The 25,677-nt window shown below is 48.6% G+C and overlaps 1 protein-coding gene across 10 annotated transcripts in view; it reads left to right on the top strand.

The window, feature by feature from the left end:
- ZC3H7B (zinc finger CCCH-type containing 7B) overlaps positions 1–25,677 on the top strand; it is a 51,130-nt gene that overhangs the window by 15,260 nt on the left and 10,193 nt on the right. For 2 of the 10 annotated variants that reach the window (XM_076337075.1, XM_076337083.1), the window contains exons 7-18: positions 865–924; positions 2,329–2,371; positions 6,457–6,722; positions 7,635–7,983; positions 8,951–9,060; positions 9,745–9,907; positions 9,994–10,155; positions 11,009–11,214; positions 14,731–14,831; positions 15,527–15,708; positions 19,474–19,559; positions 25,130–25,263. In XM_076337075.1, the coding sequence (XP_076193190.1) occupies positions 865–924; positions 2,329–2,371; positions 6,457–6,722; positions 7,635–7,983; positions 8,951–9,060; positions 9,745–9,907; positions 9,994–10,155; positions 11,009–11,214; positions 14,731–14,831; positions 15,527–15,708; positions 19,474–19,559; positions 25,130–25,263 (1,862 nt within the window). The remainder of the gene's footprint in view (positions 1–864; positions 925–2,328; positions 2,372–6,456; positions 6,723–7,634; positions 7,984–8,950; positions 9,061–9,744; positions 9,908–9,993; positions 10,156–11,008; positions 11,215–14,730; positions 14,832–15,526; positions 15,709–19,473; positions 19,560–25,129; positions 25,264–25,677) is intronic. The other 8 variants (XM_076337155.1, XM_076337091.1, XM_076337117.1 and 5 more) reach the window with 8 other exon arrangements.

The following is a 25,677-nucleotide window of genomic DNA, read 5'->3' as shown; positions in this document are numbered from 1 at the left end:
ATAAAGCTGCCTCGCTCACGTAAAATCCCAGGATGCGTTTTCAGGAGTAGGGAACATTAGCTAGTAGTCGAGGCTTACATTTGCATCCTCAGCCCCGTGTGCAGTGGTGTGTTAAACAGCCAGTATGTTCCACCTCCAGAGGGGCACCTTTGCAGTATGCGGTGAAGTGATTGGTGGGCATCCAGTTTGCAGAGAGCTTTTCAAGTGAATTTGGCTGTAGCATCTTATTCCTCTCCCTGACCAACGTCACATGTGTGATTGGCCTACCCCTCAAAAAACCGTTGGCGTTGTAGCAGCTCTCAACCCTCCGAAATGATTCTGTCTCAAAGAAAGGGAAGTTTTCTGCAGAAATATTTTTTGTAGCTGCTCACTGTGTTGGCCTTGCCACCTTTTTGCTGCTGTCATGTTACTCAGCTGTGATGGGCTTAAACCACCTGTATGTTAGAAAAAAAAAAAATTAAAAAACTCTAAAATGATTTTTGTTATTTGAAATTTAGTGATTACTATTTTGATAACACCTTGCTATCTCTTGTGTTGACTGCCAGCTTTCATTCTAGTGCTGTAATGCCTTCCCAAAGTAGGAATTTCTTAATGAAAAGACAAAAACTTCTGTTCCTCAGGGAAGTTTTTTGTTTCCTGATTGTGTGTAGGATGTTGGGTGTTTTGCACTGAGGTGTCCAGAACAAATATATGTCCCTTTCAGTGTTCAGAAAACTGTACCCTTGTGTCACAGTGGTATGGCTTTTGGGGTGGCTTTTATTTTATGGGCAGTGCCTGGAAGGAAACCGTATTGTAACCCAGCTTTACCTAGTTTACAAGCATTGATGGGCTGTCTCTGTTCTAAGACCTCTCTCTTCCTTGCAGCAGGAATTGGAAACATTCTCACTACTCAGTAATGGCACATCAATCAATTTGTCAAACCAGGTAGAGTTTGCATCCTGTGGTTCTTACTGTTAGTGGATTGTGCTACTAGAATGCTTCACGGTTTTATTTACATGCAAATTTATGCTGTCTTTTAGGATTTAAATGTATTAATTAGTGTTTTCTGCTTTTAAGGAATATGGCCAAGGAAATTAATTTATTTGAAAATATTTCTAGTGACAACATTTTTGATGTAATTAGATCACTGAAGATGGTTATTTTTCTTAGTTATTGTGAATGTTTGCTTTCTCTTGCATTTTAAATAAGTTTCAGTTTTCAAGTTTTTATGTAGTTATGGCAACGCTAAGTAAAAATCAGAAGGTGCAACTGCTAAAGAAACATACAAAATCAAATTGTGTGATGTACTGAGCAAGGTACATACACAGTTTATGTATTCTTCGTATTGTCCTGTCACCTGGGAGATCCAGCTTGGGCAGGGCACTGTACAAATACTAAGCTAAAATATAAGAAATCACTGATTTTCTTGTTCCACCACTGGCCAAAAAAACCCTCAAACACTTGCTGGTTTTACAGGCTATTTGGTACTTTCACACTACTCCTTAAAGCAAACAAACTGTAAAACTGTAAAAATTGACATTTTGTACAAGATGGGATACTAAAGAATTAGTTTACCTCCCACCGTTCAGTGTCTTGCCTTCACATCTTTCTAGGACAGTCAGTCAGCTTTCTTTAATAGCTGTGCCTAGTTTTTAATTGGAAAATCTTTCCTTTTGCAAGAAATTAAAATAGTGCAAAAACTAGAAGTTGCAAAAACTATTGCAGTAGATGCAGTATCTCAAAAGTAATGCTTTACTTGTGCCTTTTTAAGTTTAAGCTGAAGGCACATGTACTTATTTCTGTTTATGTTTCTGTAAAATATGGGCTCATTTTATTCCTTGCCTAGAGCTCCAAGTCAGCAGTTGTCTTGGCAGAAACCTTCTCCTGTTTTGAGTTTGCTGTAAAAGTTTGTGGTTGTTAGATTGCAAAATATGTGAACTAAGAAAAGGAACGTTGTGTAAGATCAGGCTAATCAGATCTCACGCTGCATGGGGCTGACCGATTGATGTGTCCTGGGACCTGGGACACAGCGTTCTCATTCACACATGAAAAACCCTATTCTATGTACAGATTTGCTCACACGGTTGCATATTATGCAGGGCTGGTATACCTTTGCAGCAACAGGTTTTGTCCACTGCTGGAGGTAAAAATGAATAGGCTCTTTGGATTAATGGCCTCTTAAGGTTCGTAGGTTTTACTGCTCTTGCACTGAAAGAGGCCATAAAGGATAAGAAAGGGCCAGATGCATTTAGGGGTAGTAAAGGGTCTCATCTGTGAAGTGTGAATATCTTTTTAAAGATGAATTTCTGGTGATATTTTTCTCTACCCTTTCCTACACCCTCTTTGCAGACCACTTCCAATGGATTGGGTTCGATAGATGACATCGAAACAGGTAAAGACATTTCTCTTCTCTGATTTTTGTGGCTTTGGTAAGGCATCTGAGCAGGCTGGCAGGCCTGAGAGGTTCATCGTCTTAATTTGTGTCTCTTCTGCACACTCCTGGCTTTGGTAACTAGAAGGAAGAAAAGATGGTGGGAAGCAGGAGTGTTTTTCCTGCGGAAAAGCTTTTTGTCCAGGCCCAGTGAAGGACATATCTGGGAATTAAAATGGTCTGCTGAGGTACACAGCCCTCTCCAGTTGTGCTTTCTTAAAGCTGGGCTTGGCAAAGCTTCTGGAACTCTGCTCCCAGCCACAACAGTCCAGATAAAGTGAAGTTAAGGTTGTAGGAGGCTGTTTGCGCTCTGAGCGCATATGGTCCTCCAAGATGTTGAGGTGGAGGAAATGAAAACAAAGGGAGTTGGGAGGGACCCAGGGAGAGCCATGTTCAGGGTTAGGCACCCAGGAGGAGCAGAAGGAGGGCCACGGGGTTGCTTTTCTCATGCCGGGAAACAAGTGACCTTAACTCTGCCCCTGTAGAAAGGCTTTCTACGTGCTTTGCCCTTTGTTGTGTGCTGGAGCATTGAACTCGTGCCTCTGAGCACATCAGTCTTTGTTCCTTTGAAAGGTAGCTGTGTGTGTGAAGGTAAGTGTGAAGACTTAACACTGCAAGTAGCAATTGCTCTTTTTATAGAAAGAAACTAATTTCGCTATTAGGGTGCTTTGGTGTCTATTTTGGAAAACATGTTAGTTCTCTGTTGAATGCCATTTCAGTAACTGAATGCTACGTGCAATCATGAGACCCAGTTCTGTGAATTAAGGAGGGTTTTTCACATTACCTTTCTGTGCTAAAATGAACTGGACTCCTACTGCAGAGTAAAGAGTGACTGCATTCAGTAAGCTCTTTATCTAATCAGGATTTGGTGTAAGAGCAGCATGCCATGTTTGCTGCAGTTCAGGCAGCAACCTTTACTGCTAGGAGATCTTTTCAAAAGTGCTGAAATTACATGTTATCCCATTGCCCCGAGAGTGGTGTGCCACCAGGAGGGCTGTGGGTGCTGGGTACCTCAAGAGTTTCAGATTCAAAGCTTTTTTAGCAAGGTTTCTTTGTTGTTGGTTTTTGTTGTTGTTTTGTTTTGTTTTTAAGATGCAAACTCCTGAAGTCCCTTCCCCCATGCTTTGCTTGAAGTCATCTGATTAACTCAGCCCTGCTCTGCACAGATCATGGCTCAGATCTGGCTCAGCGTGGCCTTTGGCCAGCTAATGCACTAGGGAACCACTGCTGTTTGGGGAAGCGGAGCTGGAAGCGGGGCTTTTAAAAGCACTGTACTTGCCCCTCTGGGAGAGGCAGGTGTATGGCCAGGGAAGCTACCAGGTGGAGGGCATGGTACGAGGGACTTGGTTGTTCGGGGGAGCGGATGGACAAGACCCTCATTGAGCTTATAATAATAATACGTGGGGCTTAGTGTCATGGCAGTGGCAGAAATCAGAGGGAGGCAGGTGTGTGCCCGTGAGCTGCTCGTCGAAGAAGGCAGGTTTATTTTTTTAAGATGGAGCAAACATTAGGTGAATGCAGGAGATACATGAGCTTTCTGGAAGGACAGTACATGAGATATGGGTATGGTGGCTGGTAAGTGAGGTCAGCAGACGGGGTCTCCTGAGGAAAGCAGGAATGGGAAAGGAGGGATAGGGGAAAAGATTGTACAGAGGGGGATGGGAGGAAGTGGCTGAAGGAATGACAGGATTTGGGTGGTCAGGGAGAGGGGAGCAGACATCTCCCCTCTGCCCCGTGCAAGTAGTGGAACCTATTGGTCCCTGCTCTTTTCCTCGCCCTTCACATACAGGGCCCCCCACAGCTCAGTGTATTGTTCTCTGCCTTCTGGTTGTGCATTCAGCTTTTCAGGGTTTTGGGCCTCTTAAGGTGTGTGAGGGCCTCTTTCCTCTGCTTCCCAGTCCAAGTAGGAACCGGAGTGTCTCATTCATTCCTCAGAGAAGGTCTGAACTTCTGGATCCTTTGGGGCCCTGTCATTGTGAACCCTTTAACTCCCCCTGCATGTGTCCCCAGCCCTTCCAGCGTGTCCTGAACTTCTTGTTGGCCCCTGGAGGGATCTTGGCAGTACTCCAGATTTAAACGTCTGAAAAATGGGAAGGCACAAGCCGTCCCTTTGTACTGAGGGAAATCTGGCCGAGCTATCAGCAATGAGGCCAGCACCGAGGGAACCTGGATGGCTGGCTCCCGAGTGCAGGTGGGGGGCCTGCACCAAAGGGAGATGAGCTGAGAGAAGTCATTGCAAAGGGGGCATGGGGTTGGAGCGAGCCTGATCTGAGGGGCAGCTGCAAAACTAAGGACATTTACAGCCTTCCTTTGAGCTGCTGCCTGTGGGGAATGTGTCCAGCTGCAGCACTTGAAAACCTGTGTTGGATCCCCTAAGGTACAACAGTACCCCTAAGGTACTACCATTCGATCGCATGAATGAGGTTGTGGAGAGGGACCTGTGTCTGTCCCTTGCTGCCTCCCCCTGCTTTCCATGCCTTTTGTCATGGCTCAGCCTCTGGTGCCTTGCACATCGACCTCAGCTGTGGTCCATCGACGTGGACCACTCACAACAAATGCTGGAGGAAAGGTTGCAGGGAGTGGTGGTGTGCTCCTGGTAGGGTTAGAGATAAGGGGGCCTGCGTGTGTGTGTCGTCTCTGCTGTTGTTTTGTTCAGTACTTGGGGGTTTGCAGGAGTTGCTGATCTGCTGAGCTCTCTAAGAAGGGTATCAACACAGTCCTCAGTCAGTGAACGTGCGGTGTAGAGGATAGCAACATGGCTCACTCACCCAGTCCCAGTTAGAAAGGGATGGCTGAGTGAGCAGAGCTTGTACAGACAGGATGCAGCATTTCTCACTGGATCAAGATTTGTGTCTTGGAAGCTTGTCTAGTTTCTTTCCTGTTCTTATTAGTCTTTCTAATAAAAGCTATTGTCTCTCCTTCCAAACTTTGCCTTGCCTATAGCCTTAGACCGTCGTAGCTACAGTGCAGCCACTGCTATGTGGATGGATAAGGTAGCATCTTTGTCTTATTTCTTTTCTTTTATTCCAGGACATCTGCACAGGGGCAGAATTAAGGTAGTTTGGGTGCTTGGTTTGAGAACTGCAAATGTAATGTTGCATTTTCTGAATTTCTAACATTTGAACTTCTTTTTTTTTTTAACCTGTAATTTTTTTGAGAATAAAATGCTCTTCTGTGAAGAATATGTGCTTGTAACCTTAACTTCACTTAACAGAGGTTTATATTGCATGATGGGAACATCTTACCATTTCAGTAATGTACTGGAGAGGCAAGGAAGCCTTAGGGAAAATCACTGTCTCTCTCCTGCCCTGACCCTGGCTCACACAAGTTCCCAAGGGGATGTTTGCTGCTGAGGTGTTGAGGGGAAGTGTGGGCAGCAACCTCCCACCTGCAGGCATCAGGAAGCACTCGAGAGCAGGGAATTTACTTGGGTAAAGACAGCTGAGTGAGTCTGATGGGGGCACATTGTTAGCACAACCTGGTCTGAGCACCCGATCTCCGACTCTCTTCCCAGCAGGACCTTGGTTTTTTTGTCTTCTGCCATTTAGGATGCTTGAGGTTCTAGAGAGAGGGTGTGAGTAAGCAAGCTTTCAGCTGGGATATTGAAGCTCCAAGGAGTAGAGAAGGCAGTGATCTCTGCCAAATGCATTAGTGAGGAACATTAAAGAAAACACCAGATGGTATGTTATAGGGAAATTGGATTATGTGCCCCTGGCCTTTAGTCCTGGCCGCAGTGAATTCAGTAACTGCTCAGCCACAGGTTTTGTGTTGTTCCTGGTTACTGTACATGCTTGCCATATCCTGACAGTCAGTCTGGGCACTGACCCTTAGAGCGTATTTCAGCTATTGGTGAGCCGTTGGAGACTGGGAACAAAAATGAAAGAGCAAGAACTCTTCAGACCAGAGCCCCTCCCCTTGGAAAATAGGCATACTTGGTTTTTGTGATTTGATGGAGTTGTACAATATTGTTTTTGCCAGGCTGTGCTCTGCTTGCCCCCTGCAAGAGGCTCTCCTGGGTGACTGGCTCTGTTTCTCCCTCATCACAGACTGCTCTATGGACCTGCAGTGCCTCCCAGCTCCTGTGGCCACCTCCATCCCTGTGAGCGAGGGGCTGGCCTCTTTGCCCTCTGACTCAGATGCAAAGGGCTTGCCTACCTCGCTGCCTGCTGCCAGCTTGCTCCCATCTCCAGACTGTGTGTCCCTGCCAGTGCCCGAGAGCGTGGAGGACTTCACAGATGGGGACATCATTGGGGAAGAACTGGACTCCCTCCTGGACTCCCTCGCCGAAGGGTCGCCGTACCCTCTAGTAAGAGTGGGTGCTGCATGGGTCCCCTGCTTCTTGTTCCAAATAGGTCCTTGGAGCATGTGGATATGCGTGCTGCCTCTCTCTCTCTTTCTGTCACTCTTTCCTCCTAGCTCTTCCTCTGGCAAAACTCATTCATTCCTTCCTTTATTTGTGCAACCGGCTTGTGAGTATCTAAAGAGCCTGCCTCCAAGCCTGCTTTGCTGTGTGCAACTTCATGGAGCTGCCCCTCAAAAGGTACCCAAGACAGCCTTCCCCTGCCATCACCTTCCCCCTGGCCTCTGGTGTCCATGGAGTTGAAGCAGGCCTGAGGGTAGAAATGAGTGTGCTGAAGCAGGAATGATGGATGTATTTTATACAGTGGGCATGCTCTAATCTCCTTGTACTTTGTGCAGGCTGCATTCAGCCTAAGCTCTTTGAACAGCTCTGGGAGCTGTAGAGGCAACCTGTATTCATACTTATGTTGGATTTTAGTTGCCAGTGCTGCTGATGTTATGCGAGCCAACTTGGGTCTGGAAGTGGTATAATCATATTCATGCAGGATGCCTCTCGAGCCAAGAAACTCTGCTGAGAGGTGCCATGGGTAATGGTTGTTACTCTGACCTCGGCGCTGTGTGTACTTAGCTGCACTGTTTCTCGACCTGAGCTGCTTTAAGTGCCCGGCGCAAGGTTCTGCCTTGCAGACTGATGAGCTCAGGTAGCCCAACACCTCCGCAGGGACCTTGGTCCAGACTGTGTGCAGTGTAGATAGATTGGAAGGTCTGTGGGAAGTCTGCAGGCGGATGGAGCTGCTGGGTATCCTTTTGCTTCAGATAATACACCATGCACTTGAGTGGGAGCCTGTTGCTCTCTGTGTTCACTCATTCTCTGCTCCTTGTTCCTAATGTGCTGTTTATCCTCGCCCTTCCTGATTCCCCAAAGTCTTTGGTCCAGGGCACCATTCCTACCAACCTGCCAACGGAGATGCCTCAGCTGATCCCTGTGTTTCCGGGGGGAACTCCGCTGCTGCCCCCAGTTGTGACAGCCAGCATCCCTGTCTCCACCCCGCTGCCACCTGCCTCCTTCGGCCTGGTGATGGATCCCACCAAGCAGCTCTCCTCGTCCTCTGTCCTGGATGCCTTCGAGGCCCCGCCGGGAGGAAGTGGCGGTTCCACCTTAGATTCTCTGGATTCTCTGGATCTGCTCCCCTACACAGACTCACGGCTTGATGCCCTGGACTCCTTCGGGACAAGCAGAGCATCACTGGATGCCTTGGATTCCTTTGCCATTGGTAGGTGCGGGGCTGATGGGGTTTTGTGTTGCTTTACTTGTGAATGCATGCCAAAATTATTTCCTTCAGTGCTGAGGACATCTGTCATACAGCTCTGTCTGCCGGTGCTGCAGAATGGGAGTACAAACATAAAATGTCTTGGACAGAGCAGCTGAATATGTCTAGCTCAGGAGTAATGAGAAAGGCTATAGGTGTGTGTAATCCCAGATAACCAGTATGTGCATGGTGTGAAATCTCAGAGGAGAAAGGAACACAAAGGTGTATAATGATGAGCAATGAGATTTAAACCTGGCTTGGTGTTCAGGACACCTCCCTTGGCAGAATTTGCTAGGCTATAACATGATTCCTCCACCCTCCCCAATGACACTCTGACATTTTGGACCAAATGAGCAAAATCCTGGTGACTGTTTTAGATGATATAGGACCTTGTTGCGCTGGGCAGAATGGTAGAGGCCAAGGTGGGTCTCTCCCATCTCTGGATTCAGGGCAGTGAGTGTCCTGTTGAATGGGGCACTGCACTCTCATGTCACAAGGAGCAAAGTTGTGGAGGATGGTGGGCAAAGAGTAGGTCCCCTCCTGTCCCAGGAGGGAAGGCAGGCTTCTTCTTGGCTAATGTGTCCCCAGTATTGCAGCAAAAGTATTTTGAGAAGAGCAGAGATTGTCCAGTCAGCACTTCAACACTCAGGTTCACCTCAACATTGGGCTATCTTGGAGCGCCACCTTGGGAATGCCAGTGCTCAGCAACATAGAGTTGGGTTCAGTAGGGTTTGGGGAACAAGAAAGCCTTTCCTGGAGTTCTTCCAAGACTTAGACAGGTTGTTTTGGGAAAAAGTACTGAAATGTTATGAAATAAATAAAACAACTGGATTTAATAAGCATTTGTTTGTCTTTTTGTGAGTGGAACTGCCTCTGAAAGTGAAATGATTGTTTTTGTTTTGTGGGGCTTTTTTCCCCTTCTTTTGCCCAGAAGAAACTAGCCCTCAGGAACTGCGACACCCACCTGGCAGCCAAAAACCATCCCCCGTGGTGAGTGAGCCGCTCCCCCGTGCTGATGTCCCAAGGTGCTCTGGAGCCAAGGTAGTAGTGACTTGGGTGATGTAGATAATTTGGGTCCCTCTTCTTAACCTGCCCCAGTGAGTGTTGCCTCCCATGTTGTGGCAAGGCAGGTAAAGATTTCCCCAGAGTCAGTATGAAGATGTTTGTTCCATCTGTCTCCAGTCTTGGAGGAAAAGAGGAGGATTATCTATGGTTAGCAAGCTTAGAACAAGAATTACTGGCGTCCTGTTCCTCCAGGAACATCCTGCTATCCCTGTTACTTCAATGTGGAGCTAAGTCTGTCCTCAGATTAATCTGCTCCCTGAAGACTCACTGACAAGTGGTTTGTTTTTTCCCCAGGTTGGGATAGGGTTGATTTAAGTCTTGAATCTTATTAATCTGAGTCTTCAAATGCAGAGTTAGTCATGATGGAAGGAATGGGAAGGAGTGAGGGGGGCATTTTGTTCTGTGGCTCATGATAGAAAACTGAGGTCCCTTACCAAGAGAGAAAGAGGCCCATCTTTGAAGTGAACATACCATGCTGTTTGTTATCTTTGAAAAGGTTGCGTGCAGCTCTTTTGGAAGTGTAGTTTCAGATGTGAACATTTTGATGAGAGAGAAAATGAGGAAGGTTTTTGAGAGACTGGAATGGGGCAAGGAATTAGAGAGGTTTCTTACCCATGTGGTTGCAGAGCTGGGAAGAGAGGTATGTGTGTTTTCGCTCAGGTCAACCTTGGTGGAGTAAGTCACCCAGCTGTGCCCAAGGTCACCGAGCACCTGCTGTCCCAGCCGGAACCAGTAATGCCCAACACAGCCCTGCTGGTGAAGAACCCCCTGGCATCTACTCACGTCTTCAAACAAGCCTGTCATATCTGCTACCCCAAAACAGGTGATGCGTTTGCTCTGCCACCCAGAGCGCTGGCCCAGGCTAGGGTTTGCCTTTCCCTGGGCTGATGGGGTTATTCTTTCCTGCAGGGCCCAAAGCTGGTGATTACACCTATCGGGAAGGCTTGGAGCACAAGTGCAAGCGGGACATCCTGCTGGGCAGGCTGAAGAACTCGGAAGACAAGACCTGGAAGAGGATCCGTCCTCGCCCAACCAAAACCAACTTTGTAGGATCCTATTACCTGTGCAAAGGTGATCTGGAGGGGATAGGGCTGTCGGTGGCTGGGAAGGGGCTGTACGGTGTGTGCCAGGGGAGGCTGGGAGGGGACTTCCAGTTGGTATCACCTGCTGTCTTTGGGGTCTTTCTGTCCCATCAGTAGCCCATGGACCGGGAGGCTCAGTACAATGAAAGGCAATGAGCTCCCATGCTGTGGAGAGCAGGCAGCTTTTAAAGTGGTGGAGCAGAAGAGTTGCAGAGGCATAGTGAGGTGCTGTGCACAGCCAAGCGCTCAGAGCTGCCCTGTTGACATGGACTTTGCTAAGAACCTGCCTCCTGTACATGTGCCTGCAATAGTCCCACCCCACCCAGCAGCCCCATGGCAGGGCTGTGGTTCTGCCTAGGAAAAAGCTCTCTCTGCCTGCTCCTTTGCTCCAGCCCATCCCTCCGTACGTGCAGGCAATGTGACCGGACTGGTCACTGAGGCAGTGTCATTACAAAGTACCTCATGAGGTGGGGGATTGCAAGAGCCAGGATAACAGGGCTCCTTAGTGCTTGGCCGCTAGGAGAACTTAATCTGGATTGGCTTTAAAAGAGGTTGGTTAAATCGTGGTCTGTCCCTGGCCAGGCACTGAATTAAAGCAGGCCTCCATTTTGAGATGGTTTCCACAACAGATTGTCACCATTCAGTAGTTTGCATTAACTTTCCTGAATGTCTTGGTATAGACAAACTTGGGGGGAGATGTCTTTTATTTTTTCTTTAACTCTGTGTTTTCTTGCTTTCAGCTCCTTGTGAGGTGTGGGCAGTGGGAGGAGACAAGAGAGAGTTTAGTTTCTGACTGGGCCGCCCTCCCTGTGTGGTGGTGTGTGCTGTTTGTTGCTTTGTAGATATGCTTAACAAGCAGGACTGTAAGTACGGGGATAACTGCACCTTCGCGTACCACCAGGAAGAGATCGACGTGTGGACGGAGGAGAGGAAGGGGACCCTCAACCGTGACCTCCTCTTTGACCCGCTAGGTGGGATCAAGCAGAGCAGCCTCACCATCGCCAAGCTTCTCAAGGAACATCAGGGCATCTTCACCTTCCTCTGTGAGGTACAGAGCTGGCGGGAGGGAGCAGGCAACCTTCATCGTCTCCTCAGTATGTATATGGACCATTGATATGTTGATAGTTGCCATCACAGAAACATGGTGGGATGACTCGCACAACTGGAGTGCTGCAATGGATGGCTATAAACTCTTCAGAAGGGATAGGCAAGGAAGGAGAGGCGGTGGGGTAGCCCTGTATCTTAGGGAGTGTTTTGACTGTCTAGAGCTTAATGATGGTGACGATAGGGTTGAATGATAGGTTGTTTATGGGTAAGAATCGGGGGGAAGGCCAACAAGGCAGATGTCATGGTGGGAGTCTGTTACAGACCACCCAACCAGGATGAAGAGGCAGATGAAATATTCTATAAGCAGCTGGGAGAAGTCTCACAATCACTAGCCCTTGTTCTCGTGGGGGACTTCAACTTACCAGATGTCTGCTGGAAATACAATACAGCAGAGAGGAAACAGTCTAGGAGGTTCCTGAAGTATGTGGAAGACAACTTCCTGACACAGCTGGTGAGTGAGCCAGGGAAGGCACCCCACTGGACCTGTTGTTTGCGAACAGAGAAGGACTTGTGGGTGATGTGGTGGTTGGAGGCTGTCTTGGGCACAGCGATCACTAAATGACAGAGTTTTCGATTCTTGGAGAAGTAAGGAGTAGGGTCAGCAGAACGGCCACCTTGGACTTCCGGAGGGCAGACTTTGGTCTGTTTAGGAGCCTGGTTGACAGAGTCCCTTGGGAGGCAGTCCTGAAGGGCAAAGGAGTCCAGGAAGGCTGGACCTTCTTCAAGAAGGAAATCTTAAAGGCGCAGGAGCAGGCTGTCCCCATGTGCTGAAAGATGAGCCAGCGGAGAAAAAGACCAGCCTGGCTGAACAGAGAGCTTTGGCTGGAACTCAGGAAAAAAGGAGAGTTTATGACCTTTGGAAGAAGGGACAGGCAACTCAGGAGGACTACAAGGATGTTGTGAGGTTATGCAGGGAGACAATTAGAAGGACCAAAGCCCAACTAGAACTTAATCTGGCTACTGCTGTAAAAGACAATAAAAAACGTTTCTATAAATACATTAGCAACAAAAGGAGGGCCAAGGAGAAGCTCCATCCTTTACTGGATGTGGGGGGAAACATAGCAACAAAGGATGAGGAAAAGGATGAGGTACTTAATGCCTTCTTTGCCTCAGTCTTTAATAGTAAGACCAGTTGTTCTCCGGGTACCCAGCCCCCTGAGCTGGAAGACGGGAACAGGGAGCAGAATGAAGCCCCCATAATCCAAGGGGAAATGGTTAGCGACCTGCTACACCACTTAGACACACACAAGTCTATGGGGCTGGATGGGATCCAGCCAAGGTTACTGGGGGAGCTAGCAGAAGTGCTCACCAAGCCACTCTCCATCATTTATCAGTAGTCCTGGCTAACCGGGGAGGTCCCAGTTGACTGGAGGTTAGCAAGTGTGACACCCATCTACAAGAAGGGCCAGAAGGAGGATCCAGGGAACTACAGGCCTGTCAGTCTGACCTTGGTGCTGGGGAGGGTTATGGAGCAGATCATCTTGAGTACCATCACGTGGCACATACGGGACAACCAGGTGATCAGGCCCAGCCAGCATGGGTTCATGAAAGGCAGGTCCTGCTTGACCAACCTGATCTCCTTCTATGACAAGGTGACCCGCTTAGTGGATGAGGGAAAGGCTGTGGATGTTGTCTACTTAGACTTTAGTAAAGCCTTTGACACTGTTTCCGTCAGCATTCTCCTGGAGAAACTGGCTGCTCATGGCTTGGACAGGTGTACTGTTTGCTAAAAAACTGGCTGGATGGCCGGGCCCAAAGAGTTGTGGTGAATGGAGTTAAATCCAGTTGGTGGATGGTCACAAGTGGTGTTCCCCAGGGCTCAGTATTGGGGCCAGTTCTGTTTCTTACCTTTATCAGTGATCTGGACGAGGGGATCGAGTGCACCCTCAGTAAATTTGCAGACAACACCAAGTTGGGCGGGAGTGTTGATCTGCTCAAGGGTGGGAAGGCTCTGCAGAGGGACCTGGACAGGCTGGATCGATGGGCCGAGGCCAACTGTATGAGATTCAACAAGGCCAAGTGCCGGGTCCTGCCCTTGGGTCACAACGACCCCATGCAGCACTACAGGCTTGGGGAAGAGTGGCTGGAAAGCTGCCTGTCAGAAAAGGACCTGGGGGTGTTGGTCAGCAGCCGGCTGAACATGAGCCGGCAGTGTGCCCAGGTGGCCAAGAAGGCCAATGGCATCCTGGCCTGTATCAGAAATAGTGTGGCCAACAGGAGTAGGGAAGTGATTGTGCCCCTGTACTCGGCACTGGTGAGGCCGCACCTCGACTACTGTGTTCGGTTTTGGGCCCCTCACTACAAGAAGGACATTGAGGTGCTGGAGTGTGTCCAAAGAAGAGCAAGGAAGCTGGTGAAGGGTCTAGAGCACAGGTCTTATAAGGAGCGGCTGAGGGAACTGGGGTTGTTTAGCCTGGAGAAAAGGAGGCTCAGGGGAGACCTCATCGCTCTCTACAACTACCTGAAAGGAGGTTGTAGCAAGGTGGGTGTCGGTCTCTTCTCCCAAGTAGCAAGTGATAAGACAAGAGGAAATGGCCTCAAGTTGTGCCAGGGAAGGTTTAGATTGGATATTAGGAAAAATTTCTTTACTGCAAGAGTGGTGAAACATTGGAACAGGCTGCCCAGGGAAGTGGTGGAGTCCCCATCCCTGGAGGTATTTAAAAGACGTGTAGATGTGGTGCTTAGGGATATGATTTAGTGGTGGACTTGGCAGTGCTAGGTTAACGGTTGGACTGGATGATCTTAAAGGTCTTTTCCAACCTAAATGATTCTATGATTCTGTATGTCCCAGCCAGTGCCCTGCTCCCAGAAGGGCAGTGAGCAGTGGATGCAGCTGTGTAGGAGAAAAGAGAGGTAGTTTTCCTCCTTAGCCCTGCAGCTGAACCAGGTGCACACAGCCTCATGGGATCACCTGTCTCTTCCTCTGTCTTGAGATGTTGCTTTGAATTGTAATTTAGCCCCAGCTACTTTAGAAATCAGAACCCCGTAATGCAACAAATTCCCACTTGATGTCTGTGCTGAGCCACTGAGTCAGTTAGTTAAGGATTGGCTCGTACCATCTTGATACTCTGCAGCAGAGAGTTCCCCACACTGGCAGTGGTATATGTAAAGGGACATGTTCTTTGCTGTGAACTGGCTGTTCTTTTATTTCTCCCCATCGTTTCCCCCTTGTTCTTGCTCTGTTGGCTAACTGGGAAAGAATATGTGGCTCTGACCAAAATGTTTCCAACCACAATGGAAAATACTGTTAAGAATAAGCCAAAAAATGTTGTCCGGAAGCCTTTCCAAAAGTTCGCTTGCTTTATTTTAAAGCACTACCACAAAGTTTTCATTAGGCTTCTTTTAACTTTGAACATTAGAATAGGCTGGCTCTGGTTCTTCTTCCCCTTCCAAGTGAAATGGCTCTGATTCACTGCTCTCTAAGATTTTCCCAGTATGCTAATTCTTCTCTTCTCAGATTTGCTTTGACAGCAAACCTCGGATTATCAGCAAAGGGACCAAGGACACGCCATCTGTCTGCTCCAACCTTTCTGCCAAACACAGTTTCCATGACAACAAGTGAGTGAACATTTTTTGTGCTGGTGGGAGCAATCTCTCACAAGTCCAGCCAGTTTAACTCCAGGGCCCTGGTTTCTTTCTTTCTTTCCTCCCCGTAGGTTCCAATCATAGGGCAGATCAAAGCATGATAAATATCACTGTGTGCTTCACCCTGAGTGTTTGCTCCTGGTGCTGAGGGATTTCAGGCATCAGCAAATCCCTTTGGAGTCAGCCTAAGTTTTCCATTGACTTAATTTGCCTTTCAGTTTGGCCTTTACATAAAGGTCAAACCAAAGATCCTCCAGCTCAGGATCCTGCCTCTGACTGGCTGGTAATGAACGTTTAGGAAAACAAGTATAAGAAACATGTCAAGTACACAGTAATACAACGCCTTCTGGTTCCTGGCAACCTGAGACTTAGGGACTTGCTGAGCCGGAGGAGTTGGTATTTTTGCCGCATATTTTGAAATGTGTCTGATCTCTGAATTTAAGCAGAGCATCACCCATGGGCTGAGGAGATCGAAAATACCTACCTAGGTTGAAAATACCTACCTGGGAGGGCAGGGGTTTGGTTTTCCTAGTGGGAGTCTGCCTCTCCCAGAGTTGATTTTCCGTGTCCTTTGCCTGCCCAGTCAAATGTCTGAAAGTCACATGTAAGGAGGAGGGGGGTGAAGATTTGATCCTCTGGTGCTTCATATTTCTCCGGACTGGCTGCAGGTGTCTGGTCCACATTGTGCGTTCCACCTCCCTGAAATACTCCAAGATCCGCCAGTTCCAGGAGCACTTCCAGTTTGATGTGTGCCGACATGAGGTGCGTTATGGCTGCCTGCGCGAGGACAGCTGCCACTTTGCTCATAGTTTCATCGAGCTCAAGGTCTGGTTGCTGCAGCAATATTCAGGTGAGCGTGGCTTGGTGCAGGACTGGTGATGTGTACACCCGAGTTTCCTCCAGTGTACCTGGGGCCAGTTGAGAGGGGAAGAGTGTGATTTGGGAGTACTGAGAAGTTGTCACTGACTTGTGCATATACTTACTCTGTCTCCTCAGGGACACAGAAAAGAGGGCCAAGGTGTTCTGTGAGATGATTTGGCCCTTGTCCCTTTACATGTGCTACTGTAATTTGCAGACCAGGAAGCCTTTGCCTTGGGACCAGCTGCAGAAGTTGAAATGATTATTAGGTAGGGCTGAATCCCCAGAGACGTTTCGGTGCTTAAATCCTGTGCAAGACCCTAAATAGCAATTGGGCTCCTGAGCGAGCATCTGGTACAGTGAGAATGGCAGCATGGGCAGGTGACAAAGCAGTTATATAAAGTAAGGCTGTGCATCTCCACTTTCTCTAAACAAATTCACCAACAGTGGGAAATGACAAGATACTTGGTGTTTCCCAAAAAGGCTTTGATGACATACCTCTGAAGAGGCTATTGCAGAAATTATATTCAGGTCACTCATATAATGACACTACCACATCTGGCACTCTCAGTCCTCTCTCTCTCTCCCCGACATGTTGGAGGGTTTCTCTTGCTGCTCTCCTGTTAACCAAGTAGATGCTGGTCCACCCACAGTGCTACCTACATCTTTTTTCACCACATCGTCTTGTTTAGTGCAGGACTTGGCCCGGTAATGGGAGTACTTCAGAGAGGAAACACGTTACAGATGTTTCTCACCATTCTTTGATGTAATTGGGGGCAACTTCTTTAATTTATTGTTCAAATGCCTGTCGCTGTTGTTCACTGCAGTCCTTGGCCTTGGCTTGACTCATGAGGGACCGTGATGAACAAGTAGCACACTGTGGCAAATGACATCTTTTATTCTTCCTGTTTGGCCTCACTTACTTGTGGCCACAGGAAATTAAAAAATTACACCACCAGAGTTTCTAAGACAGCATGTTGCCTGTGAGCCATAGGCCACCATTGCTGCCCTACATGCTTATGATACTGCCTGTAGTACTCTGGGCACTCTAATATTCAAAGACCTTGCTCTTTTCTCCACCCCATGGTTGGTTTATTTTTGTCAGTGGTTTTTTTTTCAGAAAAAGTTTCTTTGCTCCCTCCTTCCCTCCCTCCCTATTCCTTCCTCTTCAGCCTGTAGAAGAAATGGTTAGATTGATTTTTGCTTCTTGCCTTCTTTACTTGAAGAAGTGATTTCCAAAGGGGAAGCTGAGGAGATGAAACAAGCCATGAGTTTAGCTGCAGAGGTGGTGAGTAAGCCTTGTGCTTATTCCCATCTTTCCAACAATGAGAGAACCATCATCTTTTGGGTTTTTTTTCTGCAGGGCTGTATATATGAGCCTGCTTTCCTTGTGAGTTTGCCTTCCTGGAGTGGTAGTTTATTACCTCTCTTAAGTGTAGCCCTCATTATGGAAACAGAGATGAAAGGTATTTGTTGCCATTCTCTGGGAATGCTTTAGCTTTGGAGCAGACAGTTTGATTTGGGCACCATTTGCTCGGCAAGAACAAGAAAGAGGCTTCATAGCAGCTTGCATTTGAAACCAGTGGGCTGTTGCATTTCACAGCCATTTGAGCTTTTACAGAGCTTATGGCTTTATTCATGGGGATAAAGGATTGTATTAGTGGAGTAAAGGTTGCCAAGATCTGAAAATGTGGACAGGCAGGACTGTTTTCTTGTTCACTGTGGCTTTTCACAGGCATATCTTGCTATCTTCTTCCATCAGTGGAAATCACAGAGTCTTTGTCCTCCTAATGATGTTGCAAAAGATGCTGAAATGTTATAAGTAATCAACACATGGGCCTTTTGGTTCCCAGATCATCTCTTTGGGACAGTTCATGGTTTGGAGAGCTGGTGTATTGGAAAACATCCTTTCATGTTTGGGAGGTTTTTTTTTCCCAAACACCACACTTCTAGACCGTCTTGTTGAGTTAGTTCAGGTTTCTGGGACTGGAAAAAACAGTCACTTGTTAAGAACTTCATTTGAAATTCAGTCTTCTGACAAGAGCTGTATATGCTTCTCCCATTGGTTCTGCACCCCGAGGATCACAGTGCAGGTGTGCAGAATGGAGAAGATGGGAGCTGCTTCAGCACTTTCTCTGCCAGGTCCAGTGCAGCACATCAACTTTTTGCTGTGGTTTTCTCAGCTTTGTAGTTTTTGTCCCCAAAGTACAGATCAGTGTTGTATCCAGCCCTGGATTACTTGGACATGGAAGAGGGAGTTGCAGTTTTTCTAACTCTACACAGTTTCTTCTGGGATTAATGGTTAAGAAGGAGAAAATCCACAAACAGCTCTGATCTGGGAGTAGTACCAGCTATGCAGCAGCTGCCATTTTGGAGGCCTGAGCAAATGTTCTTGAAGAATAGTAAAGTTCCCTGAATGCTTTTCATCCTGTCCAAACCCTGTACAAACAGCAGTATTGTTGCCTGGCAGGGAGCTGGACAGCTGAAATCACAGATGGGGAAACTGAGGTCAGGAATGCCGTGTCTTACCCAAGTTACAGCCTAAGCTGAGATGAAAACTTGTGTTTGCTGGCCCTGAAGTTCTGGAACATGCCAGATCCCAGATCAAAGATTGTGTCCATGTGGCATGCCTGGGGAACACCTCACTTCAATGATAAAAGCTGCAGGCAAAAGCAAAGCAAGCAATTTTGCAGCCTCTCTGTGCTGGGGGTGCTGCATCAACGCCATCCTCAGCACCCCACTTGTTACAGTCAGCTGGCTGTTGTAAGATACTTGCTTCAGTTTCTTTTGGCAGCTATGTCGGATCTTTATAGCGCTTAAATAACATGGCTTTTCTGTAACAGAGTCCTCACATTGACAAGACAGTTCCTACTCTTACATACTTTTCTCTTGCTGATTAGTTCTCTGAGAATCGTAGCGCCCATCTAGCTGGTTGATGCTGGCCTGGGCTGTTCCCTCGCCACTTGAGTTGATCAGAAGCTAATTCCTTAGATAAGGTCTGACCAACCCTTTTTCTTGTTGTCTGATGTTGCATTTCTGATTCCTGAAGCCTTGCAGAACTTTCCTTGCTGGTTACATACTAGCAGCTGTTCCTTGGTTGGTTTTGCACTTTGGGTCTTTCCTTGCTACCTTGGTTGCACTTGGTGTTTGTCTGTGTTGAATTTCAACTTTCCTTTCCGCCTATTGATTGATGGGCAGCCCCCACGACTTGAAGTGTGTAACAGGCTAATTAATTCCAGCAGGGATTAGGTGAGACTTCTGGGGTCTTGGAGATGCTAGATGTCTCAGTGGGATATCTGTGATCTTCCAAGCTAGTGGCAAAAACTCCAATATACAGTAGATCAATAGTAACAAAGCACTGTCTTCAGGGCCTTGGGTCGGATCTGTTGACATGGTGTTGGGGACAGTCTTGGTCAAGGTCTTGACCCCTAGTCAAAAATCATCATCTTGGAGGCAGCATCTGGGTCCTTTGCAAACAGCCTGAGCAGAATGCCAGGTCTGAATGAGCCCAGGATACCGAACTCTTCCCCTTTTGTTTGGCTTGTGTGGAGAGAAGAGCTTCCTTAGCCTGTGCTTAAACATGTTCTGTGGTGGGTCCCTTCACAACCCATGTCCTGACATTACCAGTGGGACCGTTGGGAGCTGTCAGCCGCACAGGGGTTCCTAAGCCCCAAAGTAGGAAGTCCTGCAACCCCTCCCTCCTTCTTTTCTCTTGGCCAAAGCAGGGTAGCTCAGTCCTGCCTCCTTTTGTTCCCAGGAATGACCCACGAAGATATCGTGCAGGAGTCAAAGAAGTACTGGCAGCAGATGGAGGCACATGCCAGCAAACCAGCCAACAGCATGGTAAGTAAGGTGCATCTAGGGCTTGCAGACTGGTTTTGCTCCCAACTGTTCCAGCACTTTCTCTCTTTTCCTCCCACTGCTGTGCCTGACAGGTCCCAGGCAGACCAGGCTGCCCATTGAGAAGGAGGACAGCTGAGAGCTTTCCTGGCTGCAGTGCTAGTGATGAGCTTTGTGCCTTGTTTTGCAGCATTGTTATCTGCTCTGTTCAGTGGTGGGGTGAAGCCTCCAGAGCAGGGAGGGCAATGCGCAGAGAATGGTGCTTCCTGTGACACCTTGCTAGTGAAATCGGGAGACTTCGGGGACCGTGGCCACACAGAGTGGGGACCAAAGGTGTCCTGCTGCCCTGTAGTGGCCAAGGGACGATACAGCAGTTCGAAGGACTGTAAGAAATGACTCATGACCCACAGGACTGCTCTAAATGCAGGAGTGGGTGGAACTTGCAGCTCAGGTGCTGTTGAGGCTGGGCAGAGATCTTGGTGGCGCTTTGCCAGGAGGAGGCTGTGAGCTTTGCCTCTCTTTGTGCCACTAGTCTCTCAGTGTGGGAGAAGGTGCCTCTGGCTGCACCTTCCAGCACTGCCAAGAGCTTTCTCTGGAGAGGTGTGTTAAAGGCAAAGGGCACCTCTTTGTTTGCTTTCTTCCAACCTGTTGGCTACGGGTGTCACTGCCTTATCCTCTTTTTTCCCCAAGGGGGTGTTCTGTAGTGTAGGAGCAGAGCCCACCCAGTGAGGACGATTCCCAGCCCACCCCTGAGGTTGAACTAAAGCAGTTTTGCCATTAGAACAGGGAGTTTTTTGTTCTTTAATTACTTTCAGAAGATATGTCTGATGAGATGAGAAACTTCATGCCTCATAGCAAGCTCTGAGGCATAGGAGCAATTCTGTCCCCCGCAAAATGGTGGGGAAAGTGGTGTGAATCCTTTTTGTTCCCACTTGACAGCTTTCTTTCCCCTTGTGGAGGCCTGAGCTTGCCACCCCTTGGCCTGTGCCTTACTGTCAGAGCAAGGGTGCTTCACCTTTGTCTGGGACCTCTCACCCAGGAGTCCCTCTGCAGAGACCAGCACTGAGTGCAGCCTGTGAGCACCTTGCGGAGGAGGTGTTTTATAGGAAGGGGAACTGAGTCACTCACGTGGTGTGTAGCTGCTTTTTTTGGCTAGGTTACGGGCCAGCAGAAGTGTTCTGAAGGCTGTAGGGCACTGGTGCTGGGGAAAAGCAGGTCTGACAGGCATGGGTTAGCCCAGCAGGAAACATGCAGGTGACTGCACTGATGCTTGCAGTGGACTCTGTGTCCACCTATGTACTGGTTATGCTGCATGAGATGGAGTCATCTTTGAGGAGATGCTCAGCAACATACCTGTGCGGCCTGTTCTGCTGTTGTGGTCTGAAATGGTTGGGGGAGGGGAAAGAGAAGCAGCAGTCCAGAGTAACTAAGGTCTCTAGTTCCCAAAGCCGTCTGACTCGCTTAAGGAATATGTTCTAGCCTCTCAGGAAGCTGAGAGGACAGGTTTCTACAGCCTGTATTATATGAGAAGTGAGCCTGAATGATCTGAATGGTCCCTGCAGACAGAGCTGGCTATGATCTCTTTCTACCTGGTGTGGGGACAGAGGCAGCTGCCTGCATCTCCACAGTGGAGGAAACTAAGTGTGAATTTGCAGCAGTTGGTGACAGTACTTGGATTTATATCAGCAATCCCTGTCCCATGGAGAGTGAAGTCTAGTGACTGGTTCTGTCCTGCCTTCTGTGAATCTGCCTGCATTTTCCAGAAAGCTCTGTCTTGACATTCTCTGTGCATAATCTGGGGATAAAAAAAGATAGATGGACAGCTGTTTTCCTGTAAGCCTTGCAGCTTCAAATTCACCTTTGTCTGGAGGTGCTGCTGTTGGAAGAACAAGTTGTTCAGCGAGCATGGTGAGAGCGAGTCCTCTGAAGCACGTGGGATCTGGATGCTGAGAGAGGGTTTCGTTTCTGGCTGTTGGGGCTTGCAGGGGGCAAAGGATCAGGAAGAGAAACACCAGCACCTGCTACATCAGCTGTCAGGGGATGGGCAGAGCGCTGCAGTTTCTGGGCCCTGTGGGCAGTGTTAGGGCTGATGGCCAATGGCAAAGTCTGGGTGTGCCCCACAAATGCCTGTTGCAGAGCTGGACCGCACCGTCCACCCTTCCAGGGCATCATTTTGTGTGGAGACGAAGCAGCAGCCTTGTTGGTACAGTCAGAAAGTGCCCACCAGCGGCACCATCAGTTGTCTGTAGGGATTGGCAGCCTGGCACTGGCACTGTGCAGGGAGACAGTCAAGTTGGTCAGATGGATGTGTTTGCAATAGCAAACCGTGGCTGTGGCATCAGCACGTACTCAGCCAGAGGGCTGTGCTCCGGGATGAGACACTGGCTTGCTGCCGAAGACCCCGGGGGCAGGACTAACGTATCTGTTGAGAGGTGTTTACTTTTGCCATTATTTTCTCTCGTCCAAGCAGGCTAACATGACTCAGAGTTTTCTCAGCGTCCTTCCAGCTTTCCAAGTTGGCTGCCTGGCAAAGACAACTTCCCAGGAGTGCTATAAAAGCAGACCCCTCCTTCCCACCATCCCGTGTGATCCACACTCACCCCGGCGCCCTCTGGTCAGCGGAAGCAAAGTCGCTCCCAGGGATTTTGCTGCAATTTTGTCACAGCTGCCAGTTGGACTCAGTCGCTGGGGCTATCCAGTTGTGGAGAAAAGAGGCAGGCAGCATACAAGGACTCAGCAGCTGTGATGATGCAGGTCAGGAGACTTAGCAACAAGTGGAAGATGAAGATACACTGCTTGCTAAACACCTGCCAGGGGTCTTGCACTTGGCCCCACAAATTTGGCCCCATGGAGGCTGCTGTAGGAGTAAACCCAGTGGCTGCAGGTGGAAGAGGCAGTCAGCAGGAAACTGTTGTAGGTAGCTGGGTGTCCTCAACTGCCATCGTATCCCTAGGAATTGAGGGGTTTTAGCCCTCTGTTTTTCTGGTTTTCGAGGGCTATTCTGTTTTACCTTACTAGCCAGCTGCAGGACCCCCATAAAAACTGGCCTCAGAATTAGCAATTTAAGCATGGAGAGGAAAGGAAAGTCTCTAATAAAGGGGTGCTTGCACCTAAGTACAGCTCACTCGTTTAGGTGGCTGAGTAACCTGGGCTCTTCGTATAGTCCCCCGAGGCATGTGGCTCCTTCAGAGAGCATTTCAGTATTGTTGAGAGGGGTTCCTGAAGTTGTGAGACACGAGTGGCCGTGCAGGGGCTGTTGCTTTCTGCAAAGCCTGAAGTGGAGAGTTGTCGTGCCAAAGACTTTTATTTATTTGGTTGCCATGGTGCATAGCTAACACTATATTGTCTGGCTTCATAGCAAAGGGGTGGTGCCGCAGCCCGAGGCACTTTTGACTGGCTTCATCTATTAGAGCCTCATGTGATACTAATTTCCACACTGTTGATTATCAGCAGCCTGCTAGGTATGTGTCTTGCCTTTACAAATACAGTCATGTAGCAGCAACAACAGCAGCTTTGATTTTTCACTTGGCTTATAATCCCCTGGGAGCATACATGCCCACTGGATTGACCAGCAGTTTGCATGACGCTGATCAAGAAATGCACAGGGCTTCTTTTGGTTAAGAATTTGTGGAAAAAGCAGCCCAGATCACCAGAATTACCTGAGACACATTTTCTTTATCTCTGATCTATTGTGCCTTCTGGAGCCACTTGATTTTTCATTTTGCTGGGTCAGTAGATTTGAGCCAAGCTTCCTCGCTGTGCTGAGAGATCTGTCCCTGGAGGATTATATGGCAGATAGCATTGGGCTGATAAAAGGGAATATGCCAGCAGTGCCATTTTGTTACCTTAGGCCTATAGGTTTGGTGGGTCAGTGGCGAGCTGTAGTGTAATTTTCTTTGGAGACAAGTGGAGATTAAAAATACTGTTCAAAGGCCACACGTCTGAGAGGGAGGCACCTTACTGCCTTCTGTGATATCCCAGGTCTCAATGCTGCTCATCCCGCAGCCGGCCACTTTGATGTGTACTTGGTGGTCACCAGCACTGGTGAAAGCTGACAGATGAACGCGTCACATGCCGGATGCCACCAGAGGGGCTGTCCTGCAGGCAAGTGGGCCAGAATCGCTGCTGCTTTTCAAGAGAGATGGTGGTTCTCTGGAAGGGTCCTTTTGCTGGGACATCCAGAGCAGTGATGGCCCCTTGTAGTTAGCACAGGCAAAGGTCAGCTCTCTGGTCAGCTTTTCACAGCGATGGAGGACCCTTTGTATGTCATCTCTGCTTCTCCAAAAGACTGGGTCTGGAGGATGCAGAGTGGTAGTTGATAGCTTATGTGGTGTTTCCTGGGAGATGCTTTGATTCTGCACCACCTGGGCTTGCTGTTTTCCCTTTGCCAAGGGATGCACATAGGGTCCATGCTACTGCTAATCGATTGCTGGCAGAAGCCTCCTCCTCGGGGACATGGTTTGCCTGTCTGCTCGTTATTAGCTGCTCAGGGTTAGAAGTCGAGGCATGGCAGCTGGGATGGGCAGCAGCCCATGTGGTTAGCAATGTTAGTATGTGGTTAGCAGTCAGGGAGCTGTTTTACTGGTACATGACCTTTGTGCTTCACAGTCGGCTCGATGACCAGGGTGTTCTTTCAGGTTCTTGCTTGTACCCTCACATACTGCTGTGCCCAGGGCCACTGGCGTCCAGTCAGGTTTGCTCTTTGGTTTGGAAATGGAGACACCAGCCTCATGTCTTCCAGTGGTGGTACAAAATGTAAATGGCTTTCTAGAGATTTGCTCAGAAAATGCGAGGCAGTGGTGATATGGGACTGGCTCCATTTTTTTTCCCCTCCACAATCTGTTAGTCATAATCCCAAAAGAGCCTTCTCAAGGAGACAGAAGACCAATGAAGTTAAGTGACTGAGGGTATGAAATATGTGCATTGACAGTTGTACCTCTTTCTAGAGATCATGATTAACTGCCTGTGAGGCCTGGTGCAAAGGAACTGTGAGGGATGGAAACCTGCCCAGAAATGACTTTGAATGGTATTAACAAGAGGACCCAGCTCTGACTTCAGTGTTTCAAATGCTAGACGTGACATGAGCTTCTTGGTCCAAAAGTGGGAGTGGTGGGTCCTGTGCTGTGGCACAGCCTGGCCTCCTCCCAAGGGGGCTCTCTCGGCTGTGCGACTGAGCTCTCTCCATGGATAGCGAGGGGGACGTGGATTGCCCTCCCTGCGGGGAAGCGGGGATTAAGCGCCGGGGCAGGTCTCGCAAAACTTGTCCGTACATGGAGATACGCTGCAGGGGTTTTGCAGCCAGGCCTGGTCAGTGCTCGAAGCTGCCAGGCTGGCTGTGCTTTTGGCCCGACGTCGAAGCCCAGGAAATCATGCTGAAGCAAGCAGTGTTTTTGCACCTGTCTGGTATCTCAACGGGTCGCCAGCTAACATTGGCAAAGGAGAGCTGGGCTGTCTCTGATTTAATCTGGCTTGTCACTGGCACGCAGGCGTGTGGGGAACCGCCAGTGTCTCCGTGGCAGTTTGGGGGGTGCATTTTGGCTCTGTTTGCCTGAGGTTGTGGTTCTCTTCCCCAGGCTTCTCCGCGGGCTCCCACGTCAAGCACCTTTGACCTCCAGATGAAATTTGTGTGTGGCCAGTGCTGGAGGAATGGGCAGCTGGTGGAGCCAGATAAAGACCTCAAGTACTGTAGTGCCAAAGCCCGCCACTGGTGAGCAATGCAACCTTCTCTTTCCCCCACACCTCCTCAAGGGCAGGAATTTCTTGTCTTACCTTCTCCAGGGCTTCATTTGGCCTCTTTGGAAGAGGCTGTAAGGTTTCCTAGCAGCCTCTCGCTGCTCGGGGTGTTTGTCACTACTGCAAGCATTGCAGATAGCTGTTTTCCAGTTTCCAGCTCTCTTCTTTACTGTTTGTATTTGCTGCCAGCATTGTGCAGACTGTTACTCCTGGTGCATGCAGTCCAGCTCCCACAATTCCCTTTTTTCCCAGTTGCTATAATTTTTTCTTAGCAAGGTCACTGAGATAGTTCTCCTCTGCACTTGTTTATACTCCTAGCTGTTTGCAGATGTCTGTCAGGTCACTATTAGCAATGATTCCAGGTATTCTGCTTCCTTTTAAATTAGTT

The sequence above is a fragment of the Aptenodytes patagonicus genome, chromosome 1 (genome assembly GCF_965638725.1).
Source record: "Aptenodytes patagonicus chromosome 1, bAptPat1.pri.cur, whole genome shotgun sequence".
NCBI lineage: Eukaryota > Metazoa > Chordata > Aves > Sphenisciformes > Spheniscidae > Aptenodytes > Aptenodytes patagonicus.
The sequence above is the reverse complement of the archived record's forward strand: the minus strand, read 5'-3'. Positions and strand labels throughout refer to the sequence as shown.